The following is a 27,888-nucleotide window of genomic DNA, read 5'->3' as shown; positions in this document are numbered from 1 at the left end:
ATCAATGTATATAAATACCAGATGGGAGGGTGTAAAGACAACAGAGCCAGGCTCTTTTCAGTGATGTCCAGTCAAAGGACAAGAAGCAGTGGGCACAAATTGAATCACAGGAACTTCTGTTTAAACCTAATAAAAAATTTTACTGTAAGGGTGACTGAACACTGGAACAGGTTACCCAAAGAGGCTGTGGCATCTCCATCTCTGGAGATATTCAAAACCCAACAGGACATGGGGTTCCGCACAACTTGCTCTAGCTGACCCTGCTTTGAGCAAGGCGGTGAGACTAGATCTCCAGAGATACCTTCCAACCTCAACCATTCTGTGATTCCATGTTGTTCCGCCAGCTGCTGGCGGCACAAAGGCACTTGAGACAAATCTTTTGAAATACTGATTTCAGACAAAAGGTGAGAATCTTTTCTGCCATTTGACAGAGGGAGAAATGAATTTATAGGATATCACTGTACTTAAAAATAGGGGGCCACAACTGCACTATTTCCATAGGAAGGCAGAACAGGTAGGGTCAATGTTCAAATTGATTATAAAATAGTTTATACTTAAATAACTAGCTTCAAAGTCATCAAGAGACTAGGCTAATCTGTAACAGCTGGACAAAGCTGCAAGCATTTATCGGATTTTTTCTTTAGATGGTTTGTTCTTCCAGTTTGGTCCTACACTCTCAGGAAACTCACTGTCCATGGACACCCACAATTGAATTCCACACTTCTTGGTTCCAATGCCACAAGGAGAACAGTCTCTCTTGTTTTACTTGCTTAGTATTTTAGCTCTCAGCAAGGGAACTCTTGGCCTCCACATACTCCAGTGCTGCTGTTTTAACAGCCAGAACACTTTCTGTTGTACCAAATTTCTTTTCATAATCCAGGTAGCGTTTAAAGAAGAATTTCATCCTCTTGGGTGCCAAGCTCAGGTGTATGACCCTCTCAAAGATGTCCCTGAAAGAAACCAAAGCAGAAATTCAGAGGAGACATTCAACTTGCTACAAAGTGCTGGTGCTTGAAGCAAGGGATTCCTAAAAACTGTTCAATAATTCAAAGTAGAGGGCTTCTATCTGCTTGCAGAGTGCAGAAGTTAYTGGTCAACTTGGGCTAAGATCCAGCTACTTTATTTGACCCTCTGTTCATGAAGGGCCAAAGCTAGATCCACAATGTGGGAAGCTGGACTTTCTTCTGTCAATTCTCAGGAAAAAAAAAGAACAATCTCTACATTTTTATATTACAAGATATGCCGCCAGAAAGCAATGCTTATTTCGCTCCTAAAATGCAACAGGGCAACGTTGTTCCTCCATAAGGACAGCTCAGCCTAGGAGATCGGTATGCTCTGAGACTGCCTATGCAGAGTTAGTAACAGCAGTTAAAACATCATGACAAGCAGCTACGACGCCATCGCAGCTGTCAAGGCACCTAAACTTCAGAGCAGTTTGGCAGAATCACATTACGGATCCTGACAAATCAAGGAGAAACCACCACCAACCTAGCAGGCCCACTAAGTGCAACACTTGACCTCACTGATGCCCTCAATGCAAGTCACCTCTTGTGACACAGGTCACTTCCCACAAATTAGCCCCCCTCTGCCCTGTGGATCTCCTCTGTCCTGGCAAGGATAAGCCCTTCCACACACCCCAGTTTTCCTTCTCCAGGTGATTCAAGTTCTCCTTTGTTCTGGGAGGCCCTCAACAGCTGCAGGGTATCTGCTCTTTGAAGTGTTGCTCCAGTGTTGCTCCAAGCTCTGAACTTGCCCCTCCCCACCTGCTGTACTCACCGTACTTCCTTCTGGCTGCCATGTTTGATCATGATGTCCATGTAGATGGACCAGATGTCTGTACGCTTAGGATAGCTGCTGAGAGTGCTCTCAAAAAGGGCCTTAGCATGTTCTGGATCCCCAAGGCGAAACTCGAGCTGTGCAAACTTTGAAATAACATCCACATCTGGAATAAGTAAATGACACATTACGATATCATAGCAGCGATCTCCCCTATGAACAAATACAGGTGAGCAGCAATTACACAGAAGAGAGGCAGGCACAGGGAGAGCACTGTCTCTATCCAGAGACTGTTAAGAGATTCTGTTAATCTACTGTKAAGAGATTTGGAACCGAAGTAGGATTGGAGGAGGGGAAGGGGAGGTGTTATGGTTCACTTTCCATCTCAGCTCTCTGCAGGAGAGAGGCTTGTAATGGCACGATGCAAGGGGCAGAGATAACCCCACAAACCAGGAACCAGAACAACTCAGCTTTTATAGAGAGCTTGAAGACTCAAAGTCATCCTCACTTTAAGTGCTTTGCTTTTTGCCCAATACAGCAAATTTTACAGCAAGAAGGTTTAGCATTAATGCCAGGCTGCAATTTCCCCACCCCTAATAGACAAGGGCAGTAGGTTCAGCTGGTTGCAATTTGCATCTCCTGCAAACACTGTCACAGAAAGATAGAGATACCAGAGAGCAGCTAATTTACCAGACCTGTCAACAGACAGACTTTATCATGGATAGGGAGGACAGTGCTTACGTTCTTTGGTGGGCAAAGCCTTAAGAGCACGCTCCAAAAGTCTGTGCGTAGCATCAGTTTGGCCCTGTTTGAGGAGGAAGGTGGCATACTTCAGCCACACAGACTTCTCCTGACGGAAACGCTTCAGCATTGTGTGGTACAGCTCTTCTGCTTGCTGGAAGGGCAGAGAGGGAGACTGGATTAGATCACACAGATTCTTGATAAAGCCTTGTAGCTCTAAGAAACTCTTTGTCTTGGCCAGGTATCTTCAAACATTTGTGAGAGAAGAACGTATCAGCAGTACCTTGCCCGCTGCCCATCATAACTGTTAGTCCCAGTCTCAGGACAGATATAATGTCTGAGAGCTAGACGCTTACAAAGCCAGGATTGGGTTTATCAGCATGACCGGATGAGATACTTGCCCGGGACCTGCCTGCACTATACTTACCTCTAATCAGGGCTCCTCATTCCAAATCTTTTCAAGAGCAAACATACAGAATGAATCATACCCATTATAGGGAGACTCTCCAAGGGCACAACTAGCACAACAAGCCATGGCACAGGGAGCAGAAACAAACCCATGCAGAAAATGAGTTCTCTTCCTTCCCTTTCCCAAAGTCTTTYAGGCCTGTCCTGGAGCATTCAGGCCCAAGCTGCTTGAAACACAAAACCAGGGGATACCTTACCTTGTACTTYTCAGAATTGGCATAGATGTCACACAGATGCTGGAAGACTTTCAGAGGCTCRTTGTACTGAACAGCTCTCTCAAAGACCTTCATCAGTGTCTCCTCAGTGCCATACATGTTCTCCAGGTTCAGCAGAGCTACCCAGACATTTAGTTTCTCCTGCTCTTCCCTTAAAGGGGATGCAAACAAGAACATTTAGCTTTTTTACCAGCCTTCATCAGGTTTTTCAAACCATCCTGCAAAAACTCACTGATGCATAGCTTGTTTCTGAGACATAGAAAAGCGGGCATACTTCATCAGTGAAACACCACTCCTGGGATAGAGCACAACAGCTGTTTAACACTGCAAATTTTAATCACTACTGTTTGTAATTTAAAACCACAGAGATGATTCAAGAAAACACAACGTATTTAATCATGCTGTGGAGATGTTTCACTACCCAAGGCCCTATGGAAAAGGCCACAGTAGTTTCACGGTTTGTTTTGATCTAAGGAGGACTTCACCGACAGCACTACGCCCTTCAAACCCTTTGGACTGCTCAGAGGTATGACTGCATGCTCAGCTGTACCTTGGGGAGTCAGCGTGCTCACAGACTGCAGCAGGCCAAGCATGGTGAYTCAGGTTAGACCTCCACAAGGCCAGCTAGCAACTGCAGCCACATCATCTCTTTGCATTCACTGAAACAGCCCTTCCTAGTCTACACACACACACATGCACTGATGGTGCTCCCAGTGCTCCTTTCCCATCACCACCCCCAAGCATCACTTGCCAYTTGGGATAAAGAAAAGGCAAAACCCCATAATCACCTAAAGGAAATGGTTTTAAGCGCTCTCTCAGCCACAGCTCTGGCCTTCTCTATCTCCGTGGCCTGAAGGTGGAAGGCCATGTACTGTAGCCAGAGGATGGAGCTGTTGGGACTGCTCAACACAAGGCGGTCAAAATCATCTGCTGTCTGAGGCTGTCGAGTGGGGTCCATTAGGGCAGCCTCTAATTTGCAGAGCTCCTTCTCCATCTTCTCCTTCTCCAGCTCCTTCTCCTTCTTTGTTTGTTTTTTTGGCTGAAAGAGCAAAGAGGACTGGTGAAAAGCAAGTGCTTAACGTGCGAACAGACAGGTGCAGCTGTAGCAGAGCCAGACCCCAGAATGTTCAAAAGTAGGGCAGCTGCCATAAGAGGAAATTGGGCCAATTACTTTAGAGAGGAGGAAAACAAACCCTCCACTTCCCCCTATCCTGAGCCACCCCCCCACACACACACGCATACAGAGTTCACCCCTCTGAGAGGGGCAGAGTTGCAAAAAATCTGTTTTCCTTTTAATGAAATATCTTGACAGACCAAAGTACTTTGCTAGTCCTGCACAACAATTGCATATTCACATTTCCCGCCTCTGTGTCATTCCTCCCTCTCTGCCTTCAAGTCAGTGTTCACCACTACCATCCACTCTACTAAAAAGAAAAGAGGAAAAAAAATAATAAAAAAAAAACAGGCTATGTAGGGAGAATGCTGCAAGACTGGGCATGTTGCTGGATCACTAGGGTGACTCAGGACTAARTTGGAAATACAGGATGATGGAGTTCTCTGCACCAAGGAGCCATGCATCAGCATCCAGACCATGCAAGGCCCCTTTTACAGAGGTCAGTTATGGGGRCAGGGGAAAGTCCAAAGAATATAGATCAAAGTGTTTCATGAGCTTGTTTTTGATTTTGCGGGTTGCTCAAACTGGAAAAATTCCATAGAAATCTCAGCATACAAGAATTATTTTATTTTGGTATTTTTTCTAAATAAAAGTGCTTTTATGTAAAAAGCCTTTTCATCTCCAGGATTTCATTCAAATTTACAAAGACATTCAGCAACCAAAACAGGGCTGAAATCAAATAGAAATTTTAGTTTCATTAAAAACAAAGTTTCAGCCCTTAAATAACTTCTTTTCTTTCTTCTGATGTCAAGATGAGAAGCCCTATTCTTCATGCATCCATGCTAGAATAGGGGCCTTTTCTCCCCTGCTTCAGTGATACCTGCTGATAACCCTAACACTCAAAGTAGTTAAAGGAAGTTCTGTATYAGCTGGCAAAGATGATCGTTTGGGTTAAAGGCTTTGATATGTGGCAAGTGTTGCCACAGACACACACGCAAATACCAAGACAACACATTAGAGCCCCCATGTGGTGTCTCCTATGCAGTCAGTGCTAGTACACAGTACCTTAGACTGAAGGTCCTCCTCCTCGTCTTCACTCTCTGAACTCTCCTTCTGACTCAGCACCGGCATATCTACTGTGTTCATGTCTTCATCCCAGGTGAAACCAGTGGAAATCTGCAGTCTGGGAGCCTCACTGCGTTTCTGTATCTGCTTGGAGAAAGACAAGGAATGCCACAGATTTTAATCCGAAAGTTTTGCACAGAGACTGGACACAGCTGCTGCCTACCTGTGCCTTCTCTCTGGTCAGTACTAATAACTTCTCATGCTCACAAACAGCTCACCAGTCAAAACATCTAACTCTGGTCACCCTTACTGCAATTTTAAGCCAATGTTTCTCACATCATTCATAGCTGACATGAAGATCAGTCTGTGTTGCTGCAATCTTGTCATCCAAGTCAAAATTGATATATCTCAATAGGGCTGGAAAGTCATTTCTCATACCAGTTGTCCCTGATAAGCAACCTTGGTAATCCTGGACTAACTATAAACATATTCTTCTCCACCTCCATGCTCAGGTTCTACAAACTTCTCACCTTAGATTTCTTTTTAGCTGACTCTTCTTCTTCCTTGTCATCCTCTTCCTCCTCMCGGCAATACACCTCAATTCCACTATCATTTTCATCTGCTAGGCGGATCTTCTTTTTTTTTGGCTTTGTCTCCTGCAACAAAGGGGAAGTCCCTTGTGTCGGTGCCAGCCAGCCCCTGAGCAAGTCCTGTACAATCACATCCATACCTGCTCGATTTCAGAGCTCCCTCTTCTTCGTTTTGTCTTCAGCTTCTTGAGCTCATCTCTCTTCTCCCTCTCTTCCCTCTCTTCTTCTGCATCATAGCGTGGTAAGCCTAGGGATTCGGGCAAGATGCTTGGCATCCCAGTGTCCTCAGGCAGGAGAGAAAGTTCAACATGGTTTTCTTCTCTATTTACACTGTAATGCATTGCCAGGAGCAGGGAATGGAGAAGAGGAAAGAAAAAAAAATAGAAAACAACATTTACAATGCCTGCAAGGACCTGAACATGTTCCAAAATCTTCCTACCTTTTACTCTCCTTCTTTCCGCCCCATCTCCTTTCTGTTAATTCATGGTACCTTTTCAAGAATTTGGGACCTACCCAAGGACCTTGGCAGTAAGCAGCTTTCCTTCAGGTAGGTATCTCTCATATAAGGAGTGTTTCTGTACAAAGTAAGGGGAAACGTTCTGGAACAAGATTCGACCCAGAAGAGAAGCGGACAGRCTGAGGAGAGGAGAAAAGAAAGAAAAGTTAGCAATCCACRGTAAAACAAAACAAAACACAGTCAGAAAAACTGCTCTGCATTTCTCTGTGGCACAGTAAGTTCTATATAGTGCCACAAAAACATTCCTTCCTTTAATTTCACAAGCTGTAGAAAACTGACAATGAAATTTTGACTTCCAGGAAGAAATTCATTCTGCAACATCATACTACACCAATAGAGACKCCCCCAAACAGAATTCCAGAGTCACAAATCTAAAACAAGACAGTTCACCAAGACCCATCACAGCCCAATGCAGTCTTCCGGTCTTATGCTACTCACCCAAAGAATACACCTGATGGAGTGACTGACTTGACATAGCCCCGCACTAGCTGGCCTTTTTTAACATCCTTAATGCATGTTATTTCAGCATCTTCCACTTTGTTGTTGCTCTTTGGATTTAGCCTAAGAGGAAGAAGGTTAAAAAAAACAAAAACACACACACAAAAATGAAAAACACATTAATCTGAATAACCCATATTCTGCTCTGCATACCAAAACAGAGATCAGTTAGCACTTTCTGGAAAACATCCTGTATCACAGACACTCCTCACTTTATGCAACCATACTAATGGACTATCTGCATCTTTACCTATCCATACATACGTACACAGCTTTGGAGAATACATACGTTACCACAAACAAAGCCAAACAAAACAGAGTGGTCTGTTCTCCTCTGACACTAAGAAAATGAGAGGTGACTGAAATGATATTTTTTTTACCACTGGTAGGAAATTCATGACTTGGAAGGAAGATGCCTACCTGGACTGCCGGAGAGATAACTGGATTTTGCCATTCTCATTGGAAAGGATGTAACACCTGCATGGCAGAGTAAGGGGAGACAACATAAAGCTTTATTTGATTAAAAAAAAATTATATATAGGCAGAAAATAGACAATATTTGCTCTAACGAAATGAAGCTCTGGAGGAGACAAACTGCTCTCTTGGAACACTTTAGTGTCTAACGCAAACCAGCATGACAGAAGAGTTCATGAAACTTGCTGACGAGCTTTCTGAAACAAATCTACTTGCTTTATTCAGTTGCTGTTTATTCTGTTACTGGTACAAAGAACTTGTACCAGTTACATTTGATAGTTACATTTGAATCACTTGGCCTGTTGCAACCTTCAGCATTCCCAACAAGCCTACGGAGCAGGAAAATGCAATTATTTGAATGCTGCAGAGGTGGTGTAAAGACACCTGATTTACCAAATGGCCCTCAAAACCGTTGCAAAGCTGAGATAACTGAGCTCCCTCAGCCCTGTTCAGTACCTTAGCTATGAGAGTATCCTCTCCCAAAACAGAGTTCAAAAACACAGCTGAAGAGAGGCATCTTGATATATGGAAAGTAAAAGACCATTTCAGGCACAYGTGTTTATAAGCTTGTAATCTTCTCCTCTATACAGGCCTAGCAACCATATACATTAGTGTTTATAAGCCTCAGTGTCTTCTGAAGTGCTGTTAAAACACTTGAGATTGAAATACACCTAAYGCAAGAAGTGAGCATCACTTCTTAGTTAAAGACAGAATCCTATGTGTCTGGTGCCACCTTACAGCAGAGAAAAGCCTGTTACCAAAGGGGGATATTTCTAAAGCTCTCAATTTGAAGGAWCAAGAAGAATTACTGACCTGACAAYCTTGCCAATTTTGAAGTCACCCAGAGGCTTCTCTGCGTATGTATCACTCAGGTGAAAGATACTGACTTTACCAGTCTTCCCTCCGGGCAGTGTGATGGTCAAGCCAACATGTGGAGTCACCTTTGCTACCATGCCTACAGTGATGATGCCCTGCTCCAGCGACTGAATTCCTGGAAAGAGCAAAGGAAGGAAGGGGTTTCATAATACTCCAAATGTGCACAACCAAAATAACAGGGCTAATGAGTTRGCAAGGCTGATACCAGTTCCCTAGTCACATATCAAACACGTTAACTTTTGGTGAGATAAAGCCTGTACACTCTGTCAGTTTAGAGTAACATGTTTGCCTTGATATCCCAGATATGGTCCCCTAATTACATAGTTCCAGGGCCTGGAAAAACTGAAAAACGATTTCTCTGCCATCTCACGTCGGAGATCAGAAGGAAACATTTTCATAAGAGGTCAGAGAAAAGCTTCAGTCTGAGACATCTGAGAGCAATTCTTTAGACTAAAGGTCTGATCCTTTCTCACYTTGCATACTGCTACAACATCTGGATCAGGGACCCAGGTATTAATTCTTCCCTACAGGGAGGTACAGTTTGGCTTGGGAGCACAGTATCTTCACCTGGGGGGGTCAGTGAAAGCCCACCTCCGAGAAGAGCATCATAGGCAGTGGGTCCTGCTGTCAAGGCTCCACTATACCTGTAAGCGACAAGCAGAGGTTGGTTTCGGTGACATCCGTTCCAGTCACCGTAGCAGATAATGCCTGGCCATTTTTGAAGTTCTTTTCTGGGTGCTTTAAAACCTGCAAGGAAAAACAGACTACCACTTATTACCAGAAAAGGACCTTTGCAATTCCAGCTCTGACTGCTGTACTCTCCCCCATGAACTTTTACACTTTCAAAATGCACTTTTGACGCATACATTTGACAAGCAGCTCAGTGTTGCTTTAAGGGCTCCATTACCTTGTGCTAAACTAACAACAGACATAGTACTTGTATGTCATTGAGAGGCAGCGATGTGTAATGGGCAGACTACAGGACAGGCATGTGAGTTCATGTGGATGACTGAAAAGTGTCTGTGGCTGTTACTCGCAGCCTTGGGCACAGAAAATTGTGTAGTTTATCTGTATTAGTCTCTTACCTTGGTGCTGAGAGACAGTAGTAGATGAGGAACTCTTCCTCGAATGTCAGGTGCGACTTCTACCTCCAGCCAGTTTTTGAGCGTGTTATACTGAGAAGACACCAAACAGCCAGAGAAGAGAGCATAAGACTTTGAATATCTTTGCCAGTAATTCCTCAATCTAAGGCCAAAAAGGACTACTCTGGCTTGGGCTCTTGCATCACACAAAAGTGGTGATTTGACTTCTACTCATATTATAGGCATAATATTTCTGTGATTCACATAAGTGTACAGAGGTGTTTGGCAATGTGTGTATTTTGTGCAGGTGGCACAAGCAGTTTCTCAAAGGTCTTTTTGCTAGAGTATAGGGTGGAAAACATGAGCTGGCAACAGACAGACATGTCAGTGAGGATCTGTTAGCTCTATTCTTACAGGTATAGAAAATGTTGGTTTTTTCTCCTCCTGGCCCCATAAGACACTGCACTATGCACGGGCCACTCACAACTAATGAAGACCATAGTAGTGTTAGTCCACACGTTTGAGCTGAGACTCCTGAGGTCATCTTATTGCTGCTTCCCCAGTACATCTCTTAGAAAGCCCCCGACCTTACCTTCTTAACAAAACATGTCACTGTCTGCCCAACTTTGTAGAGTCCACATTTCTTGAGGGCRTTCTCTCCTTTATGGTTCAGCATTGTTGTCACTTTCCCTTCCAATTCACTGTTTGCACACAAACAGAAAGGACATCAGTTACAGACTTTTGATCCTAGTAATGAAAACCAGAGTTAGAAACCCAAGAGATTAAGTGAGACAGTATTACTGTAACATTCACCTCCATCCTCTCCCTTGCTGCATCCTTCTGCAGGGAATTAGTTCTTGATGGTGCTTGAGAGGGCATCCTTCCAACATGAAGGAATCTTAGTGTCTTAGTGTCAGTGGACACCTGATGCCAAAGGACATTCAAAGGAAATTATGGGCTAGAAGAGCACCAGGAACTTTAACACAGTTCCAAGATCTGAGATGAGATAAAAGTGGGAGCAACAGGCCTTTTCACACTACATTCACATAAYACTCCTTGTTCATGTCCGAACCCCTCACAAATGGGAAGAACATGGGARGAAAACCACACAGATACAAGGTTTATGAATTATCTGCAGAGAGCACAGAAACCAGTACTTGCCTTGGCCGAATGCTGAGCTCTGGAATGGACCGCGTGAAGTGTGGATGGGTGATGGGTAGGTACCTGAAGAACAAGAAAAGGACCAATTTTCCATGACCTCCCCAGGCCCCAGTCACCTGTATTCCTTCTGCATTGGCAAAAACAGGTGTTAAGCCCTCTTCCAAAACTACTAGAGCCTTCCAGCTCCAGCTCTTCCCAATACTATTTCAGTGGCAAAGTAAGTACCAAAAGCACGTTCACAAATCTAGCCCCTGGAGATGAACCTGCTTGCAGATTTGCAGAGATATCACATTTAAGGCTTCCACCGAACCTTAACAAGAGTTTAGGTATCTTTTTTTCTTGCAATCTATAGCCAAAACAGATCTAGCAACACAGGTAAAACAAACTAATGCACTGAAACCTTGATCCAGGATGGAATGTGGTGACAGATTCCCTCAGCACCTCAACAACTCCAGCAAGGGTAGTTGTAAGAGTGTCTGGTGACAGAGGGAACAGCCTAGATCATCAGCTAAGTGAATGACCCATTCATAGTGCTCCMCGAGAAGTGGTATTAGGTGCATGTTTTCCTACCTGTGAGTATTCACATCTCTGCCTCCAATGACCCGGGCAGTCACCTTCTGTCCAGCTTTCAGAGTGTATGTTGGAAAAGAGTCTATAGGCACTTCATCCAAGATCCGTGACGCATGGATTGAACCCGTCAGCTTGTCATCAATAGCAACTGTGACATGGGTAGGTTTGACAGACTTAACAGTACCAYTAACAATATCCCCCAGGGAAAGTGAGTGTTTCACAGCAGGAAGTGTCTCTTCTAATGCTGTCTCAGACTCTTTCCGAATTCTTACAAAAACATTCTTCTTTGTTGGGTCTTGCACTGCTAGCAAGACTCCATGGTCATTCCCCTTCACTGTTTTTAACGTCACAGAAACTGTCTGTCCCACCTTTAGTTTTTCTGAGTCAAAACGGAAGGTGTCATTGAAGTGAGAGGCTATGGGGATAGCAGCCAGCTGGCCTGTTTCCAACAWAGAGATGACAGCAAACTCTTCTGCTATGTGTTGCACAATGGCAGAGTGCTGGGAGTTCTCCACGAGACGCTAGACAGAAATAGAGATAATGACTTTCCCTGCTGGGATTTTGACTCCCTTTACTCTACTTCCCACAGCTCCAAAGGATTAAACAGCCCCCCTCCTCCCCCAACTCCCCCAAATTAATTAACCAGCTAGAGTTTGGTAGAAGGACAGAAACACACAAGCCTAAAAATTAAACACATACTTGCTTGGCTCTTTGTTTTAACAGTTCTTCTCGAAGGGAAACATACACCATGGATGTGAGGGCATCTACATGAAGAACCAACACTTTGGCTTTCTCACCAGGAACAATACTTTTGTCTATAAATGAGAACAGAGAGATTACCTCCTGACAGAATGAAGAATTTCAACCAAGTCAGTGGCACGTGACAGATTGGAAAAGCTCCGTGCGGTTCAATTGACTTCCGAAAGGCTGTACTGATAAGACGACTGCTCTAGTGATTAAATAAAGCTGTCAGCTTGGGGAAATTCATCATAGTAATATAGTTACAGCTAGTACCAGATGTTTAATATGTCTCTTGGACAGAAGAACAGATTCCTCCAACATTAATGGCAAAGAAAAAAATGGGCATCCATTTGGATGATATTTGGAAAAATAATCCGATACTTTCACGGAAAAACTAAACTGATTTTATTAGACAGTGTAGACAAGACTAACTAAACACAAGTTTAAGGTAATGTAGGTTTTGAATAAGATTATGCTAGGTTTGTACAAAACTGTTATCTGTATAGCTATTGCTGATGAAACAAAACACTTCTGAATACAGAATTGCTAGGATATTATTCCTGCTGAAGTTTACAGTATATATTTGCTTGATTAATTTACTCATCTCAACACGTAGTTTTTTGATTCTGCTTTAACTTTTTAACAGTACCTTTAAGCTTAATTTTTTTTTTGAAGTGCAAAGTATTGAAACTGCAGCTCTATTTTACAGTTACATTGATATAAAAGAAAAATTAACAGCAATTTCAGATAGAGCATGCTCCAAAAAACACACTTCCAGAGGAAGTAAAAAAGGCAGGTAAGCTGGAGCTTGTACTAATATTTTGTCTATATATAGCATGCTTCATCTGAGGACCTCAAAGCACTAACTAAACCTGACAGGATGCCYGAGAGATGAGGTAAAATTAGGTCTGTTTTAGAGATGGGGTAACAGATGCAGAGGTAAGCTTAACCATGCAAAAGGCTCCTAACCATGCAAAAGGATTGGCAACACATCGGGAAACTACTCTCCAAACCCATCCCAGCTCTGACCAGACTCATCCTATGCTGGTTCCTCAGCAGTAGAATTCATTTAAGTATAGAGATCTGAAAGTATCAGAATGAAAACAAAAGCAGTCCAAGAAAAGACTCTCACCTCCTAAATGGTACCGAGTGGCTGTTACAGTCAAGCCTGTGACACTACTGCTGCTGAACAGTGCTGAGCCATCCTCCTTCACATCCTGAACAACCAGCTGCAGCTCCTTCCCAGGCATCAATTCACAAAGGCTTTGGGCCGTGCTGGACTCCCCTAAATAAAGGGAGCAGAGAAGAAAGAGGGGAGTTAACTTTACCTATGCTGTATCTTTGCAAAAGGAAGAGAGTTTTCACATTTCCTCAAGAAAGCATGAACAAGCATTTATGTCCACCTTTACAAAGCAAAACAATCAGCTGTTTAGGCTCCTGACTCTAATGCAAAGTAGTAAATTTTAACATTAATCAAAGCAGAAACTTTTGTAACATTAAGGATCTGACCATTGCTTATTTACAGAGAATGTTCTCCAGTTCCACAGAAACACTGGCACATGGCACTGCAGGTAGAAAAAGGTAAAGGGACTAACGGAATTATGCAATTACAGGAAACAAAACATTAAAAATTACTGAATATAAAAGAACCAAAAAGAGTAGAGTTAGAATTTGATAAAAATAAACTGCAAGACCACCAATATTCCTAACACTAGTAAAATAACATATGAGAAAAACTTTGCTGGCGGAGTTCCTTCAGGGAACATGTTATATCAGAAGGCAAATAATTTGCACAAACTCATCCTCATACAAGTACCTAGGTCTGGGTCCTTAAAAGCACTTTAGTGCTAGCCTAATTATCCTTGTACTGAAGGTAAGAGAGGCACTGATACAGATTCTACTAGAGTAGATTCCGGCCAAGGCAGAGCAGTTGAAAAATCCCAAAATCAAGCACCCCATAATAAACAACTTGATGATTGCAGCATGCACAAATGTGGATTTTATACCATAAGAATAGTGGAAGCAGTAAAGAACATCTAATAAAAAAAATTGCCAGGGCTCTTCACTGTAAAGTCCAGTTATAAAGCACTATTAGATGAAATCAGATATGCTACTTTCAGATCAGTTATAAGTTAGCAGCAAATAAAGTAAGTGTAGGAATAATATATTATTATTGTAGTCAATGATTCCTTCATATTTTGAGGGACAAAGCAAGTTCTATTTGCTTAAATGCAGTAAAACACACTACAGGCAACAGGCAGAGGCAATAAAAGAAATTATTCTCTAACTGAAGTCTTGCCCTTTATTGTTCTAATTCTCCAAGAGCATTCTTCATTTTAAACAGRTATTCAGTTTGTCACTGAAAAAGAATCAGGGCTTTACTACCACAAGTGGTTAACCTGCTCAGCTTTTCTAGATGCACAGGACATGATATTAGCGCACTCAGGCCACCTTCAGCTATCTCTTACCCTTGCCTCTGACTACAGAGCAGAATTCACATGATGTCCACTCTGATTTTTTATGTGCCTATCACTCTAGTATCCAGACACCAGTGCTGCTTTTCCTAAACCAAGCAATTAGCAGTATCTTGAGTATCTCAAGATACAGCAGTATCAGTATATACAGTATATATAAGTATATACATATCAGTACAGCAGTATAGCAGTATCTCAAGCAGTACTTGAGGCTGCATGCAGCAAGAGCCTCACATATTGCTGTTCATTTCCCTTCTCAAGCATTTGAGGAATTCAGGTCTGGGCAGTGAGTAACCTGTTTTGCTCCACTGGTGCCCTCTGGCAATTCACTTAGGCACAGAAATAAGCTCCTTCCAGGCTTCCAAGAATGACTTTTTCATTGAAAATGAACAATCCAGGTAATCATATCTCTATTTGCACATTAGATAGGCCAAGCTGCACAATCTCACATTCCTTACACACTTAAGCTCTATGGAGTTTAACATCTGTTTACTGAACAGAGAAATTAGGCCTGCAGACCAAGGCTCTTACTTGGTCTAAATACCAATACTAAAGCCATGGAATATTAAACAAAAAGTTATCCAGTGCTAGACTGAAAATAAACAAACAGAGGCAAATCTTCATCAGGCACATAATTAAACTGTGAAACTACTGTCACAATAGGTCTTGATTGCCTAAATTTTAGATTAGTTCAAAAACCAATTCAAAAACAAATTCAGATAAAAAAATAATTCAATTAATGCTTTTAAACACAGAAGTTGCCACCTCTTGCTCAGCAGGTCCACAAGCTAGAATTTKTTGGAGGCCAAGCAGGTATAAAAGGGAAGTATCACCAGATGCCTGGCCAATGCTGGAGACAGGCATTGATCCAAAGAGATCCAATCTCACGTCGGCCTCTCCCATTTTCACCTTAACAGGTACTTCAAGAAATCTATTTTTTTCCCCCATTCTATCTCCCTTCCTCTTTTGATATAATGACTTCTCAGCTCATTTACCTCTCTACCTTTCTATTCTTAATCCCTAAATTTCAATCTGTTCTCACTGAAATCAGTGCAAGAAGCCTAGTAGACCTCAATGAGAACAGCAGAATCTTTGGTTTGTTCAAGTAGTACTTCCAGAAAGCTTTCTTGTCAGTGCTACACACTGCAAAGTGCCAAACACTACACAGACATCTTTCTTCTAATATGCTTCTCTCAGAAGCATATCTTTGCTTGAATTGAGGTTTCTTTTGTTTAAAATACAGTAGTTTTGCTTTACTAATCCTCTAGTCACTTTTTGTGACCAGATCCCCTTTAGGAGAATATTTACAATCTTTACCTCTTCTTTTCAACAAGTTCCTGATTTCTTTCATTTCCTTGAAGTATTGACTCAGCAGAGCAAAGCTCTCCACAGCAGAATTGCCTGAGCTGCACTCTGACACCTTCAGATTGAGGAGCACACGCTGCTTCTCTTCATCAATGCTCATCACCTTTGCAATCACAGTCTGTCCCACCACAAAGTGGTCCTTGGTGTCTGTCACAAACTTGTCACTCATGCTCTGTGCAGATGAAACAAAGGGGCAAGGGTTACCGAGTGCAACTGCTTAACCGCCAAGTACCTATAGCGCTGTTCAGGAGAAGGGTTTTAGAGTCAGACTTCATGAAAATGCACAAAAACAAACAAACAAACAAAAAAAAAACAGCCAAGGCCAAGGAAGAGTCGTCAATTTAAATGGATAAATGAAATCACATCAAATCCCTGCTCGAACCTTAAGCTCATCTGAATGAAGTCCCTTACCTCATTTTGGAAGGGAATTAAAACACAAACCTAACAGCAGCTTGTAACTTATTGTGGGAGGCAGTGTGAATGCAGAATCTACAGCTCTACTGTTCCCTCCAGCCCTGCTTAAAGCCATGTTTCAAGCTTACCTGCTGATTAAACGCATGCTGTTTCTGAAGTCTATTGAATGCATGACTTACCATTTTGGGTGCCAATCCTGTTAGGCCAAAAGGAAACTCCACAAACACTCCAAAAGGCATCACATTCCTCACATAACCAGTCAGAAGCATTCCAGACTGTATTTCAGAGAAGCTTCTCACCACTTGCTCCTCCTGTACAGCAGAAATCACGGCAGACTTTCTGCTCAAGATCTGAGCAACCAGTTAGAGAAAATAGGAAAAGAGGAATGAAAGGAGCCAAGCAAATCTCTTGGCATTGCTAACCACTGTGCTGTAACAGTCTTTGCTGGCAAGGTAGTACAGGAGCACAAAATCACACAATTTTAATTACCATCTTGATTTCTTTACACTAAATTTTAGCAACCAATGTCCCAAAAGCTGTCCAGTGTTAAAGATGCATACTTTACACTAGCTTTACACTAGGAAATGTAAACTTCCTAACGTTACCAGAAAGACAGAATTGAAAAGAACTGCAGAATTTTTGCTGAAGTTGTGATCTTAACACTGATGCCCAGAAGTTAGTTGGAAAGGTCAGCCAATTCACAAACAAGTACCGGTTCTGATGGGATTCCAGCAGCAGCTGACCCTTACTTTTAGAATAAGCAGATTATAACAGCTCTTTGAAGCATCATGAGCTTGACAGGCAATTTAACTTAAACAAACCAGCTACCCTATCTTCTGTTTCTTGCAGATACCATGAATTTCTTAGTTATTTCTCGCCCCTCTTTTTTTTCCCCCTTCATTCAACTGGTTGAGATGCCAAAGGATACAATATGATCTCCCTTGTCACTTAGGCACATAACTCTGGGCAGGACATCTCCCTCTTGAAGGCAATGCCACAGGAGCTTGCAGTTAGCAACAAAGTCCGAGAGATGCACTGTGGGAAGCGAGGCAATCAGTTTGCCTTCATCTTCCAAGATGGAAACTTCTAGCCCATTCTCTTTCTTCTTCAAGACTTTCACATCAACCATCTAAAGAAAGAACAAATACAGCAATAAAACATTCCAAGTGCCTTTGAAGTCATCTCTTTTAACGTACAGGGTACAAATGCTGTGCTGCAGGAGCTCTGACACTACCTCCCAGCTATATATGAGAAACAGTCTCACACCAGCAGAGCTGAGCTTCACAACACTGATAATAAATCTCAACTCCCAGAGAAATCAAGAAACAATGTCTTCATTTTGACTTTCTATTTGAAAGATGACAGTAACCATTTAAAGAAAATTAGAACAGCCCCTTGTCTGCACCGGTAATATCTGTGGAGTATTGGAAACATTTTTCAATCCAAAGACAACAGTGAAGCATTTCAAAATAGTTCACTGAAGTTAGGGTTTTTTTTCCCAAAAAGGAAAAGCAGATGCTTCTGGAGTGAGAACATCAGCAGCATCAAGGAAAGGACTTCACCTAGGAGTAGGAGCACTAACTTTTGCACCTCCTGGAAGAGTGTCCTGGGACTTCTTTATCCTTTGATATGAGATCAAATCCTTCTTGCCTTTGACCAGAAAAGCAAACCACACATTAAGAGATACACATTTAATGCTATTTCTTGGCTTCTAACAGCTTTTCTGGAAGCAAAGTTGTCCAAAATGATACCAAATTGTTTCCCTGCAATAAAGGGTTGAGAAGACAGAAAGACAGGGAGCAGTCACTGAATTTGATACCTCTCCTATTTCATATTTCACTTGCTGGTTCTTCTTTGCAGTATGTTCTCTTTTATGCTCAGGGTCAGGCTTGCTTGTTAACCTGAAAGACAGCAGCAGTCTTTCCTGCTGGGGTTCACATTTTAAGACCATTACTTTGACAACCTGTGGGTAAAAAGATAAAACAAGGTTTAACCGGGTTCATCTTCCTCCTCAGTGTACTACCATACAAGACAGAGAAATAAATACACAATATATTTTTCTGCCACATTTTAGTTAAAATCAGTGGCCTGCTATCCTTAGGATCCACCAAAGACAAATGTTCTCCTGATCTCTCAGATGGAAAATAAAAGTACATTAAATGACTCTCATTAAATCATGAAATTACTTTCTGAAAGGTCTGTAGCAGAGCTGAGAATTCAGATCTTCAAACCTGCAGCCATAAATCCTGAATAGAAAATTACTGTTCTCCTCAGTTTATCAACAAATAGCAGGATTAMAGACAAGAGAGAGCACCAAAAAAAAAAACAGTGAATAGGGCTGAGCCTGCCCCCAACAGTCCTCAGAGTACCTATTTGGGGACGTGCAAGATTTGAAACAAACAGGAAAAACAGAGCAACACAAAGGCTTGATTCTTTAAGAGTCTTAATTTCCTTAAATAAGCTGCAGCCCAGAACCCGAAACTGCTGCTAAGATCTCCGTAGTCCCTATATCGCACAGCACAGTACCAGCTTCACTCCAGAAGAGAGTTTATAAACAAATTAAACAACAAAAAAAAGCTCTGTGAAGTACTCAGGAAGGAGCGGTCTCCTACACAACATAATCATTTTAAATGGACCGCTGCTATTACCTGATGTGAAAGGACACAAGTATTTCTTGGTGTAGCTGGTTCCTCCGGGAAAACTCTATGGCCCAGAGCCAACTATGCTGCAGCATTCTCTTTGGCATTCATTCACAAGGCATACAGGGCTAGCTACATGAATTACCTGGCCTTCATGAAAGACTTCTTCTGGACAAGATATGGGCTCTGAGCTCAGCTCATTCTTGGGTACTAGACCTTTGACATCATTGTAGAACTTCACAATGCAGCCAAACTCTCTGGCGCACACCACAAAGCCATGCGTGATCAGACCTGGTTTTGCCTCTTCATAATTAGAAAGGACTGGAAGCTTTGACTGGACAAGAGTTTTCTTCAGAGTAAGGATTAGCTTCCTTTCTGCAGGTCTGCACTCTAGCACCTAGAAGAACAGAGTAGGAAAAGCTTCAAAAAGTATGACTGTCATTGTCTGATCAATCCAGCTGCTACATACCCAAAGTGAAAGAGTCCAGCTTAAAGCAGCTGAAGACCCTGTYTGGCAGCTCTCACCCGACACTTGACTTCATCACCCATGTTGTACTTCTTCTCAGGCTGCTTCAGGATCATATCAGCAAGATGCATGGAGGGCACAAGCCCTTTAATCCCATCAGTCACTTTCACCTGCATCCCGATGGGTTTCAGAGCTAATACTTTACCCTAGAGCCCAAAAGATGAAAAAAGATCTGTAATTTCAACGCAGTAAGCAGGGTGTGCATAGGTAGGAAACACCTGACACATCACACCACCTATTGCCACCAAATCTATCATACCCTTCAAAAAGTACACTCCACTCCATCCAGCAAATCTGACCCACTAGCYTATATGCTAAATAAGGCTATTACTACCTCATTTTTGAGCACAGACTACTTCTGCAACATTGACTCTCCGACTGCAAATGTTTCCAGATATATCCAGCAGTCATACATAARTCAGACACATAACTGAGTGACTGTTTCTGTCCATCAGTTTATTGTGATGGTCAATATGCACACTTCTAGGTCACCAAGTACAAGGTGAGTTTTAGAAAGACTGAGTGAAAGAACTTAAAAATTTGTTCAAAGCCTTAAACATGTGACTAGATATGGCTGAAATGCAATTACCCTAGAGGCATCCTGAACAAATACTGAGYAATATTTTGGGAAATCAAAGCATCAGATCCTGTTAAGCGAGTTCTGCAAGGAGAGGTTTTTCTCCTCACTTTTGTACCACTAGTCTGGATCAGAAGTTGAAAACAAGCATTAAGCAGAAGAAATGCAAATTAACTAAATTTACAAGTAAAACTGCCCCACAGTACTGTGTCAATCCTTCAGGATCTCACCTTCACCACATCCCCAGTGTGGACATCTTGATATTGCAGAAACTGAGCTTCGATAATTTGACTAGGAAAGAGACACAGCAAGAGATGACAAATCAGTCAACTTGAGGAAATGTGGGATGAGAGAAACAATTCCCTCTCTGTCTTGTCCTAAAATCTTCTAAAATCCCTGCCCCAATTCTCCTGTGTCACACAATTCTGGGGTTGTATTTTACTCCAGCTGACCCATCTCCCACCATTCTCTGGACATCAGGTTCCCATAGGTTCACCAGGCTCCATTCCAAGTGACAGTTACAAAGTGATGGCCACCAGTCACAGCCCCACAAAAGGGGAACACATCACCTGCACTGCTTAAAGTCACAAAGACAAAAATATAAGGAGGGAGGAGGGAAATGGCCTAGGATCCAACTCCCTTTTCAGCCACAGGCTTCCAACATGATCTTGGCAAAAGACACTTARCCTCCCCTGTGGCCCACAGTTTAACAGATGGTGCCCCACCTCCCCATGGTTTTGGGAGGATACATGAGATGCTCAGATATCTTGATTTGAGATAAGACAGATACAAGTCAGAAACTCTAAATAGCAGATTCTAGTTCATCAAAGCAACATAGTATCTTCCACTCTCAACCAAATCCTTCTAACCCTTCAACCAATTTTCTGCAAGCCTGTGAAACTTACTACTTCAGRGATAAAATACACATCTCATCCATCAAGCTGTAGTCAATTATCCGGCATTTGTGTTTAGATCCAGTCTTAAATGCTGCAGGTTTAAAGGACTTCCTGGTTTTTGAAAGGTGTTTCAGCTAGAAGAAAGCACAGGATGATTTAGTGTTTAGAAAGAGGAAGCACTGACTTGAAACTGAGGTGGAAGTGGCAGCATCTCACAAAACCCTTCCTCTAATACACTCCCTTTGTGCAACAGGTTACACYAGCTCTTTCACAGTAACCCTCCCACATTCCAAATCTGGACATTGAGGAGCATGATTTAGCAAACATCTTCCACTTTGTCCTATTTTGCTGCATTTTTCTCACAAAGAATGAAAAAAAAAAGGAAAATAAAACTTGCTCCTGAATTTCTTCCTCAATAAGTTGAGAGCGCTACGGAGGAGTTCTCTCACTGCTCCTTCAGTCCCTGCTACTTACCCGTGCAAACGCAAGGCTGCCATCATCAAGTTCAAAGATGGCACCAAACTGCTTGAAGAAGACCTTCACCGTCGACTCCTCCACCACTGCCCCCATGCGATCACTGGAGAGCTGGTTTGGGGATCCTCCAGGGTGGAGGAAGGCCTGCCGTAGAGTAAGCCGCACCACCTTGGAGATGGGGTGAATGGAGAGGATGCAAGCTTTCACCTGGGATGAGAAGATAAAATGCTTGTTAAATACAGACTTGTAAAAAGAAGCAGAGATGGCCATCTCACTCATGTTTTCAGATGTTATCTTTGGTACTTGAACTCTTTGTCCACGTACAAGCACTCTCCAATATTGCTTCTAAGACATCATTTCAGTTCTAACAGCTTCACAGATCTGAGGATTTTTACTTTTATCTATTGTTAAGTTGTACGGGCTAATTTGGTACCAGCGCGGTGAGAGGAACATGACTGCTAAAGTCATTTCCCGTCCTTCACAAGTCTCTCACACCTACCACAGAARTCTTCCATTAACCCAGTAACGGCTTTGCTCTTTACAGCTCTAAAGCAGCCACGATCAGAATCCAAATATGAGAGGCCATCGTCAGTAAGATTTCACAAATGGTTCCACTGAAAAAAATTCTTCACCAAAATGCTACTAGAGAAGATAAGAGATGCACCAAGTAACATTACCGACTTCAGCTGTGCTTCACCCTCTCCTTACCACTTGATTTGGAGAGTAGCTCACGGATTTCTTTGGGTCCATGTGCATGAAATCCACAATGCCAGTGAACGAAGACAGAAAGCTCAGAGTGATCCCCAATGGGGACACCTAGAAAGGCAAAGGAAATTATGTGAGATATCAAATGAATTTTTTGTTCAGTTTCTCACTTTCAGAGAACAATGGACACATTTCACAAAAAGACACTCTCGGTGTACCTCAAAAGAGAGCAGCAAACTGCTAACAATTCTGCTTTTTACATTGCTTTGTAGAAACGGTTGTTCAGTGTTTTTTTTTCTAATACTGTGTTTACTCTGAAGTCTACTGCTAAACTGTTGAATACTTTTCCTAGGCAATGGCCAGAGATGTATAAACTGGATTCTGTTCTGTTTCAAGGTTCATCACCATCTGCAGGCAGAAACCTTTTACTTGCAACATCACAACTAGGGCAGAGACTGGCTGTTCAGGTGAATACAATAGGAGTATCTTACTGAAAATTGTATTTGTTCTTCTAAAGTAATTGAGCACAAACACAAAATTTTCCAGGGCATAAATTTCCATCTTCATTTCACCTGCACCCTTACTTTCAGGAACACTCAAAAAAACAGTGCTCACCTTCTGCACTCGAGCTTTTACCACCAGCCCTGGCAGTAAGTTAGAAAGCGTCCAGTTCTGTCGTTCTGTTGCAATGGATGCAGCAACTTCTGACCGATCAATGGACAAACGAACAATTCTTCCCTTGTTCTTTACTTCCTCAATGACACAGTTCAGGTTTTGGCCTATCTTCAAATCAGGCCCTACAAAGGCAAGACACACAGCATAAAACCCTCATCAGGAACACTCAGGGGTTCCCTTCTGCCTACAGCCCTATCCTAAGCATTTTCAGAGTTCCCTCTCCTCAAGTTTGAGCTTCTTCCCATCAAACTGAAGTCTACCRCAAGCAGGGATGGAAGGTCTTGGAATGAGAACATGGTCTATCAGAAAACAGGTTGAAACCTAGCAGCCTCTTCCACACCAGCCATAAAGCCACTGCTTTCAGTAACTCACAAAGACTCCACTTTGACTCAATCTCACTGAGGTATACTAGTACCATAGATAAAAAAGGCTATAATTATTGTCATTTTCCACCTCTATTTCTACCCTAGTGGTTTTCTCTCTGATGACTTCTTACCTTTCTTGACTAATTTGATGTAACTTCGGGCTTTCTGACGAGGTAGGAATGCATTAGTCCCACTGACTCCAATATCAATGAGGTATCCATGGTCTTCCACACTAGACACTAGGCCAGAGAGCAGCTATTGGGAGAAAAACAYTGCAATTCAGTAATGGCTGACTCTGCAGAGAGCACAGTTTCATGAGAATGGAGTAYTGAGTTTTTCAGAACAGCGGAAAGAACACTATATTCTTTCCTACTGCAGAACGCATCTGGCAGTAATGTCTCAACACTCCTCTTTGTCCAGTCATATACATATGGAGTCCACAAATCAGTAGGCAAAAAAATTGGGATGCTCAGAAATACTAGATGCTCTAATTGCACGAGCCCACAACCATAAAGCTGGAAAGACGAGAACTAAACAAATAAGCACCTCTACAAGGCAGGTTGTGCAAGGGGCATCTCCAAAGCCTAGGAAGGCTGCAGCAGACCCAGAATACATACCATGCCTGATGTTAGTGTTGAAGCATTCAGACCCTTATTGACCTTTTTGGGGTTGATTGACAATCTGATACTCTGATGTCCATCAGCACTTTTCTCAACACTGGTCACAATGCATCTGACCAATGTCCCTGGAGAATACATGTCCGAGAGAGAGTTCAAGTCCTGTCAAGCAAGATGATCAAGAGAGTAATAAATATAAATAAACAATATTAAATAATTCAGAGAATCAGAATTTATTACTGAATCAGCTTTTGAAATCAACTCCCCCCCCAAAAAAAAGATCCATTTCTCTGTCAGTACAATAAAAGGCAAGAAATAGCACAAACATCAGTCTTTCAGCATAGAGACAGGGGTGAAATTACACGATGTCAGCAAGTCTGACAGGTTTTGTTTAAAAAGGAATTCTGAGGGGACAGGGGTCAGGAGCTTGTAGCTGAAGATCAAAGGTACAGCTATAGAGTCAAGAGTGATCCTAATCTCAGTTTTCTCTTCAGCAAACACCATTAACAAAAGGTTAGTACCTTGCACAGATTCCACACCACCTTTTTTTTAGCAAAAATTATGGATCACTGACACTGGAGAGAGGGGCTACCATATTACTCCCTCCTCCTTTTCTCAGCTATCAGCAGTCATGAAATTATAAAGGCTGCCTGGGAAAGCATGGTCCAAAACAAGGTCAGTCCACAATAGCACTTCCTAACAGTACGTTGCACAGTAGATCATACAATGAAATTTCAAGGACTGTACTACTACTTCCCAAGTCCTACTGAGACCTTTGCATCCTCACATCTTCTTCCATGCACTTCCTTAACTTCCTCCCTTTGTTGCACATAGCCCAGGATCAGTATTTAGCTACTGCAGCAAACAGACAGCACAAATTTCTTCACATTCAACAGGCTGTCTATGAAGGTCATAGATCATTTAGCTAAGGGTGAGCCAGTGCAGCAAACGGAAATCTTCTGTGAGACATTAGAAACCAGTTTCCTCAGCAAGATCTTCAGGTTGATTCTGAGATCTTATTAATATTCCCCAGCCCCCTGCTACAAGTCACAGCCCAGATGCGAGGTCTCACCTCCGGGAGCTCTCCTTCAGCCACTTGTTCACTCAGCATCTTGCTGTAGGCATCACCAATCTGTGTCACTGGGACAAAGCCAGAAAGTCCGCTGGGCAAGCTGACGACTAATTCRAATTCATTGACCTCTTTTATACAACCAAGAAGCAGCATCCCCTCACAGAGCGCCTGCGAAAGTAGAAAGAGTAGCATTTGGAGGATACACAAGCGAGTGAAAACAGTGTGATATATATGCTTTCCTCATGAATCACTGCTCTATTTACAAGTTTAATGAGAAAGAATATGCAACATCTACCATGCCCAAAAAAGAAAACAGCTGAAATAATACTTGTGCCTGGTACTTCATAAYGCATGCTGTACAGATCAGAACTATTCCTCCCCATTTTGCTAGGGGAAAACAAATAAAGTAACATATCCAGCAGGTCAGTGACAGGACTAGAACAGACTCGTGTCTCCAAAGTTCCAGTCCCATGCTCCATTTTTGATGTCATACCAAAACCAAAAAGGAGCTCACCAGCACTTACCACCTTAACTCACACCATAATCAAAACGGCTCCACTCATTACGGAAGTACTTAGTAATCAGAAGTGATAAGAGTCAACAGAAAGGGGCTTATTCTAGAACCTCTAAAAATACTGAGAAGAAAGCCATAAAACAGTCTGGAAAACAACCTGTCAGTGTATGAGAAAAGACTGGAAAAGATCTCTATCTTGTCATGGGGACAGGAATGATTAGTAGGCTCACTATCCTCAAGAGAAACAGCCACAGGTGTGGAGACCATGCATTTCAGACCACAGCATTTGACCCACAAAATTCATGAAGCACCTCTGARATAAGATTTTCTTTCCAAACCAGACAGAGTTCTCACACTGGCACCCATGCCAGGTCCTTCCACACCAGAATCCAACCTGGGACTGACCAGAAGTTTTTGTTCCCTTGAAAGATTTAAGAATCACTAGAAACTCCAGCTGATGTATTACAACATACCCATTGCATACACTTCACTCTGGGCTCTAGCACACACTGACCTAGGCCCTGAAAACACAAAGATTAGTGCCTCTTCCTAATTACCTCTAACTACCTACCAAGGTTGCTATTATAAACAAAGTACCTATGTCCTTTTTTAAGCCTCATGCAGATCCTGGCTCACTATCTTCTTATAAATGACAGATGCACACAAAACCAAACATTTATCCACAAACCTCAACCGTGAGTGGTTCAAAATTTACAGCATTGTCTTTAGAAGCGTTTTTTTTGTCYGGCTTGAACTTCTTCTTCTGCTTTCCTTGATCTCCTTGACTCCGTTTTCTTTTCTGTGTTTTTTCTTCATGATGGATCTAAAGTAGATCAAAATCAGTCAAGAAAATAATAGAAGTGAYCACTGTGCTAAGGAATACCTCTACCACTAGGAATAAAATAAGAGGAAAATACTAGGATTGTARAGAAAACAAAATGCCTTTGCTAATCACTTTGTGTCTACATGCAAGTCACAGAATCAGAGTCTTCCAAGATATCTCTTTTTGGACTGAGGCTGACTGTTTGAAAAACCATAAAACTTGGAGTGGGAAAAAAACACAATTCCTGTTTAGAAGTATGTGGCAAAAGTGATCTGCATCATCCACTACTACATATAAAGAGCAACAAACTTGTTCTATGTCCACTGGCTCTAGCATTACTATACAAACTTGTCCAATCCTGACACATAGAAGCAAGTAATTCAGAATCTGATGCTTGTGGAATGTTAATATGTTGAAGTCTGATCAGTAATTTTAAGCGAACTTTCTTTTCATCACATTCATCATGTATCAGATACTCAAGACCTTTAAAAGGTCACAAGACAGGTGGAGGTCAGCAGACAACTCCTTCCCACAGTCCCAATAACACAAACTATATTGGACAAATTTAGAGAAGTCAGGAATAGGAAGAATTTCTGGCCATATTCTGACAGTGGAAGAACTCTGAGAAGAGTTAACCGAGAACACGTAAACATACGTCAAACAAGTTGTCCTGTTCTATCTTTGGTTTGGCTGTTTTGCCCTCCGTGGGTTTTTTCTGGGTGCCACCTCGAGGAAAGTTTTCTTCCATGGATGCCATGTTTGCACTTCTATGAGGCAAACAATAAACAGTTTAGATATACAGTTATTATGACTGCTCCTCACCAACACTGCAAAAAGTCAGAAAAGTGAATTACCCCCAAACTAAACAAGAATTCAAATGGCTACTTTACAATTAGTCAGTGACTAAAACCAAAAGTTTTGCCCACTGTACCTAACATTTGACTACATTGAAGTGTTGTGAGGGTCCATTTAAATACATGTATCCCTAACACTTTCTACTACTGTCCAATTCTACTTCACTAAAATATCAAATTTCTAAGGCATTCTAAGCACCATATACATAGTCAGATAAGTTTTTTAGTAATATGTATTCACTGACCAGGCCTCTATTGCTTAAATGGACAAGCTGAAATTATCAGCTTTAGTTGTTAAGCAGAAAACCTTGGTTTAAACAGTAAATACACTTAGTATGCAGCTTGACTTTTGAGGTGCTGCCCTTGAAAATTGATATAATTTTACACTTTGCTGTGCAAACCAGGAGTATAGCATATAGATAGAAGTTTGTGTGTGCACGTGTGTATTTAATTTAACAGTTATGCTTGACCTTACTTTGCCTCAAGTAGTAAATAAAGTCTTTTTTTTATTAGGTTGTGATTTGCTTTGTACTTATTACTTAGAGCTACGGCACTCACACGGAAAACTGGCATTAGCCAATTCATCCAAACACGCGCAATCAACAGATCCATTCAACAATCAGACATTTTCTGCAGCTGGTAACTGAACTGGCTGCATCAGACTATCCTGTCACCGAGGCCTAAGAGCGGAGCCGGGTCCCACCTTGTCGCGCCTCGCTCCTCAGGACAGGAAGGGASCGGAGCTGCTCCCAGCTCCCAGGGCAGCCTCAGTCTGGGGTTAAACGCTCTTAAAGATTTAAATCAGCAGCAAGGACAGACTCCGCGGGTTCTCGGCGCCGCAACCCGGCGCCGCCCAAGCCCTCCCCCAGCGCCCCAGGGGGCTGCCTTACCTCCCGCGGCTCCGGGGCCCGCAGAGCCGCCTGCGCTGCCGCGGGCTGGGAGAGGAGCGGGGCCGGGAGCTGGGCCGGGGCCGCCCGCGCCGCCCTCCCTCGGCCGCACGTGCTGCTGCC

At 42.4% G+C, this 27,888-nt stretch overlaps 1 protein-coding gene across 2 annotated transcripts; it reads right to left on the bottom strand.

The window, feature by feature from the left end:
• Positions 1-114: 114 nt before the first annotated feature.
• Positions 115-27,832, bottom strand: PDCD11 (programmed cell death 11). 2 transcript variants are annotated; one of them, XM_085307840.1, is made up of 36 exons: positions 27,769-27,832; positions 26,680-26,791; positions 25,890-26,024; positions 24,688-24,855; positions 23,616-23,777; positions 23,130-23,253; positions 22,574-22,755; positions 21,962-22,069; positions 21,254-21,460; positions 20,789-20,913; positions 20,114-20,174; positions 19,306-19,452; positions 18,926-19,177; positions 17,961-18,104; positions 17,070-17,270; positions 16,321-16,491; positions 15,680-15,899; positions 13,021-13,173; positions 11,847-11,962; positions 11,148-11,668; positions 10,578-10,640; positions 10,009-10,117; positions 9,420-9,509; positions 8,979-9,081; positions 8,272-8,449; positions 7,405-7,461; positions 6,925-7,047; positions 6,483-6,605; positions 6,110-6,299; positions 5,910-6,035; positions 5,380-5,526; positions 3,989-4,239; positions 3,183-3,351; positions 2,518-2,671; positions 1,777-1,942; positions 115-950 (listed from the first exon to the last, which is right to left on the bottom strand). In XM_085307840.1, the coding sequence occupies exons 2-36, from the start codon at positions 26,779-26,781 to the stop codon at positions 779-781; spliced, it is 5,520 nt and encodes a 1,839-aa protein (XP_085163966.1). In that variant the 5' UTR covers positions 26,782-26,791; positions 27,769-27,832; the 3' UTR covers positions 115-778. The 2 variants fall into 2 exon arrangements, with proteins under 2 accessions (XP_085163966.1, XP_085163976.1); XM_085307850.1 differs by having other exon boundaries at positions 5,380-5,523.
• Between the last annotated feature and the right edge of the window lie 56 nt (positions 27,833-27,888).

The sequence above is a fragment of the Rhea americana genome, unplaced genomic scaffold, assembly GCF_003343005.1.
Source record: "Rhea americana isolate MKP2758 unplaced genomic scaffold, rheAme1 scaffold_104, whole genome shotgun sequence".
NCBI classification, from domain to species: Eukaryota; Metazoa; Chordata; class Aves; order Rheiformes; family Rheidae; genus Rhea; species Rhea americana.
Note: the sequence above shows the minus strand (reverse complement) of the source record. Positions and strands in the feature narration are given on the sequence as shown.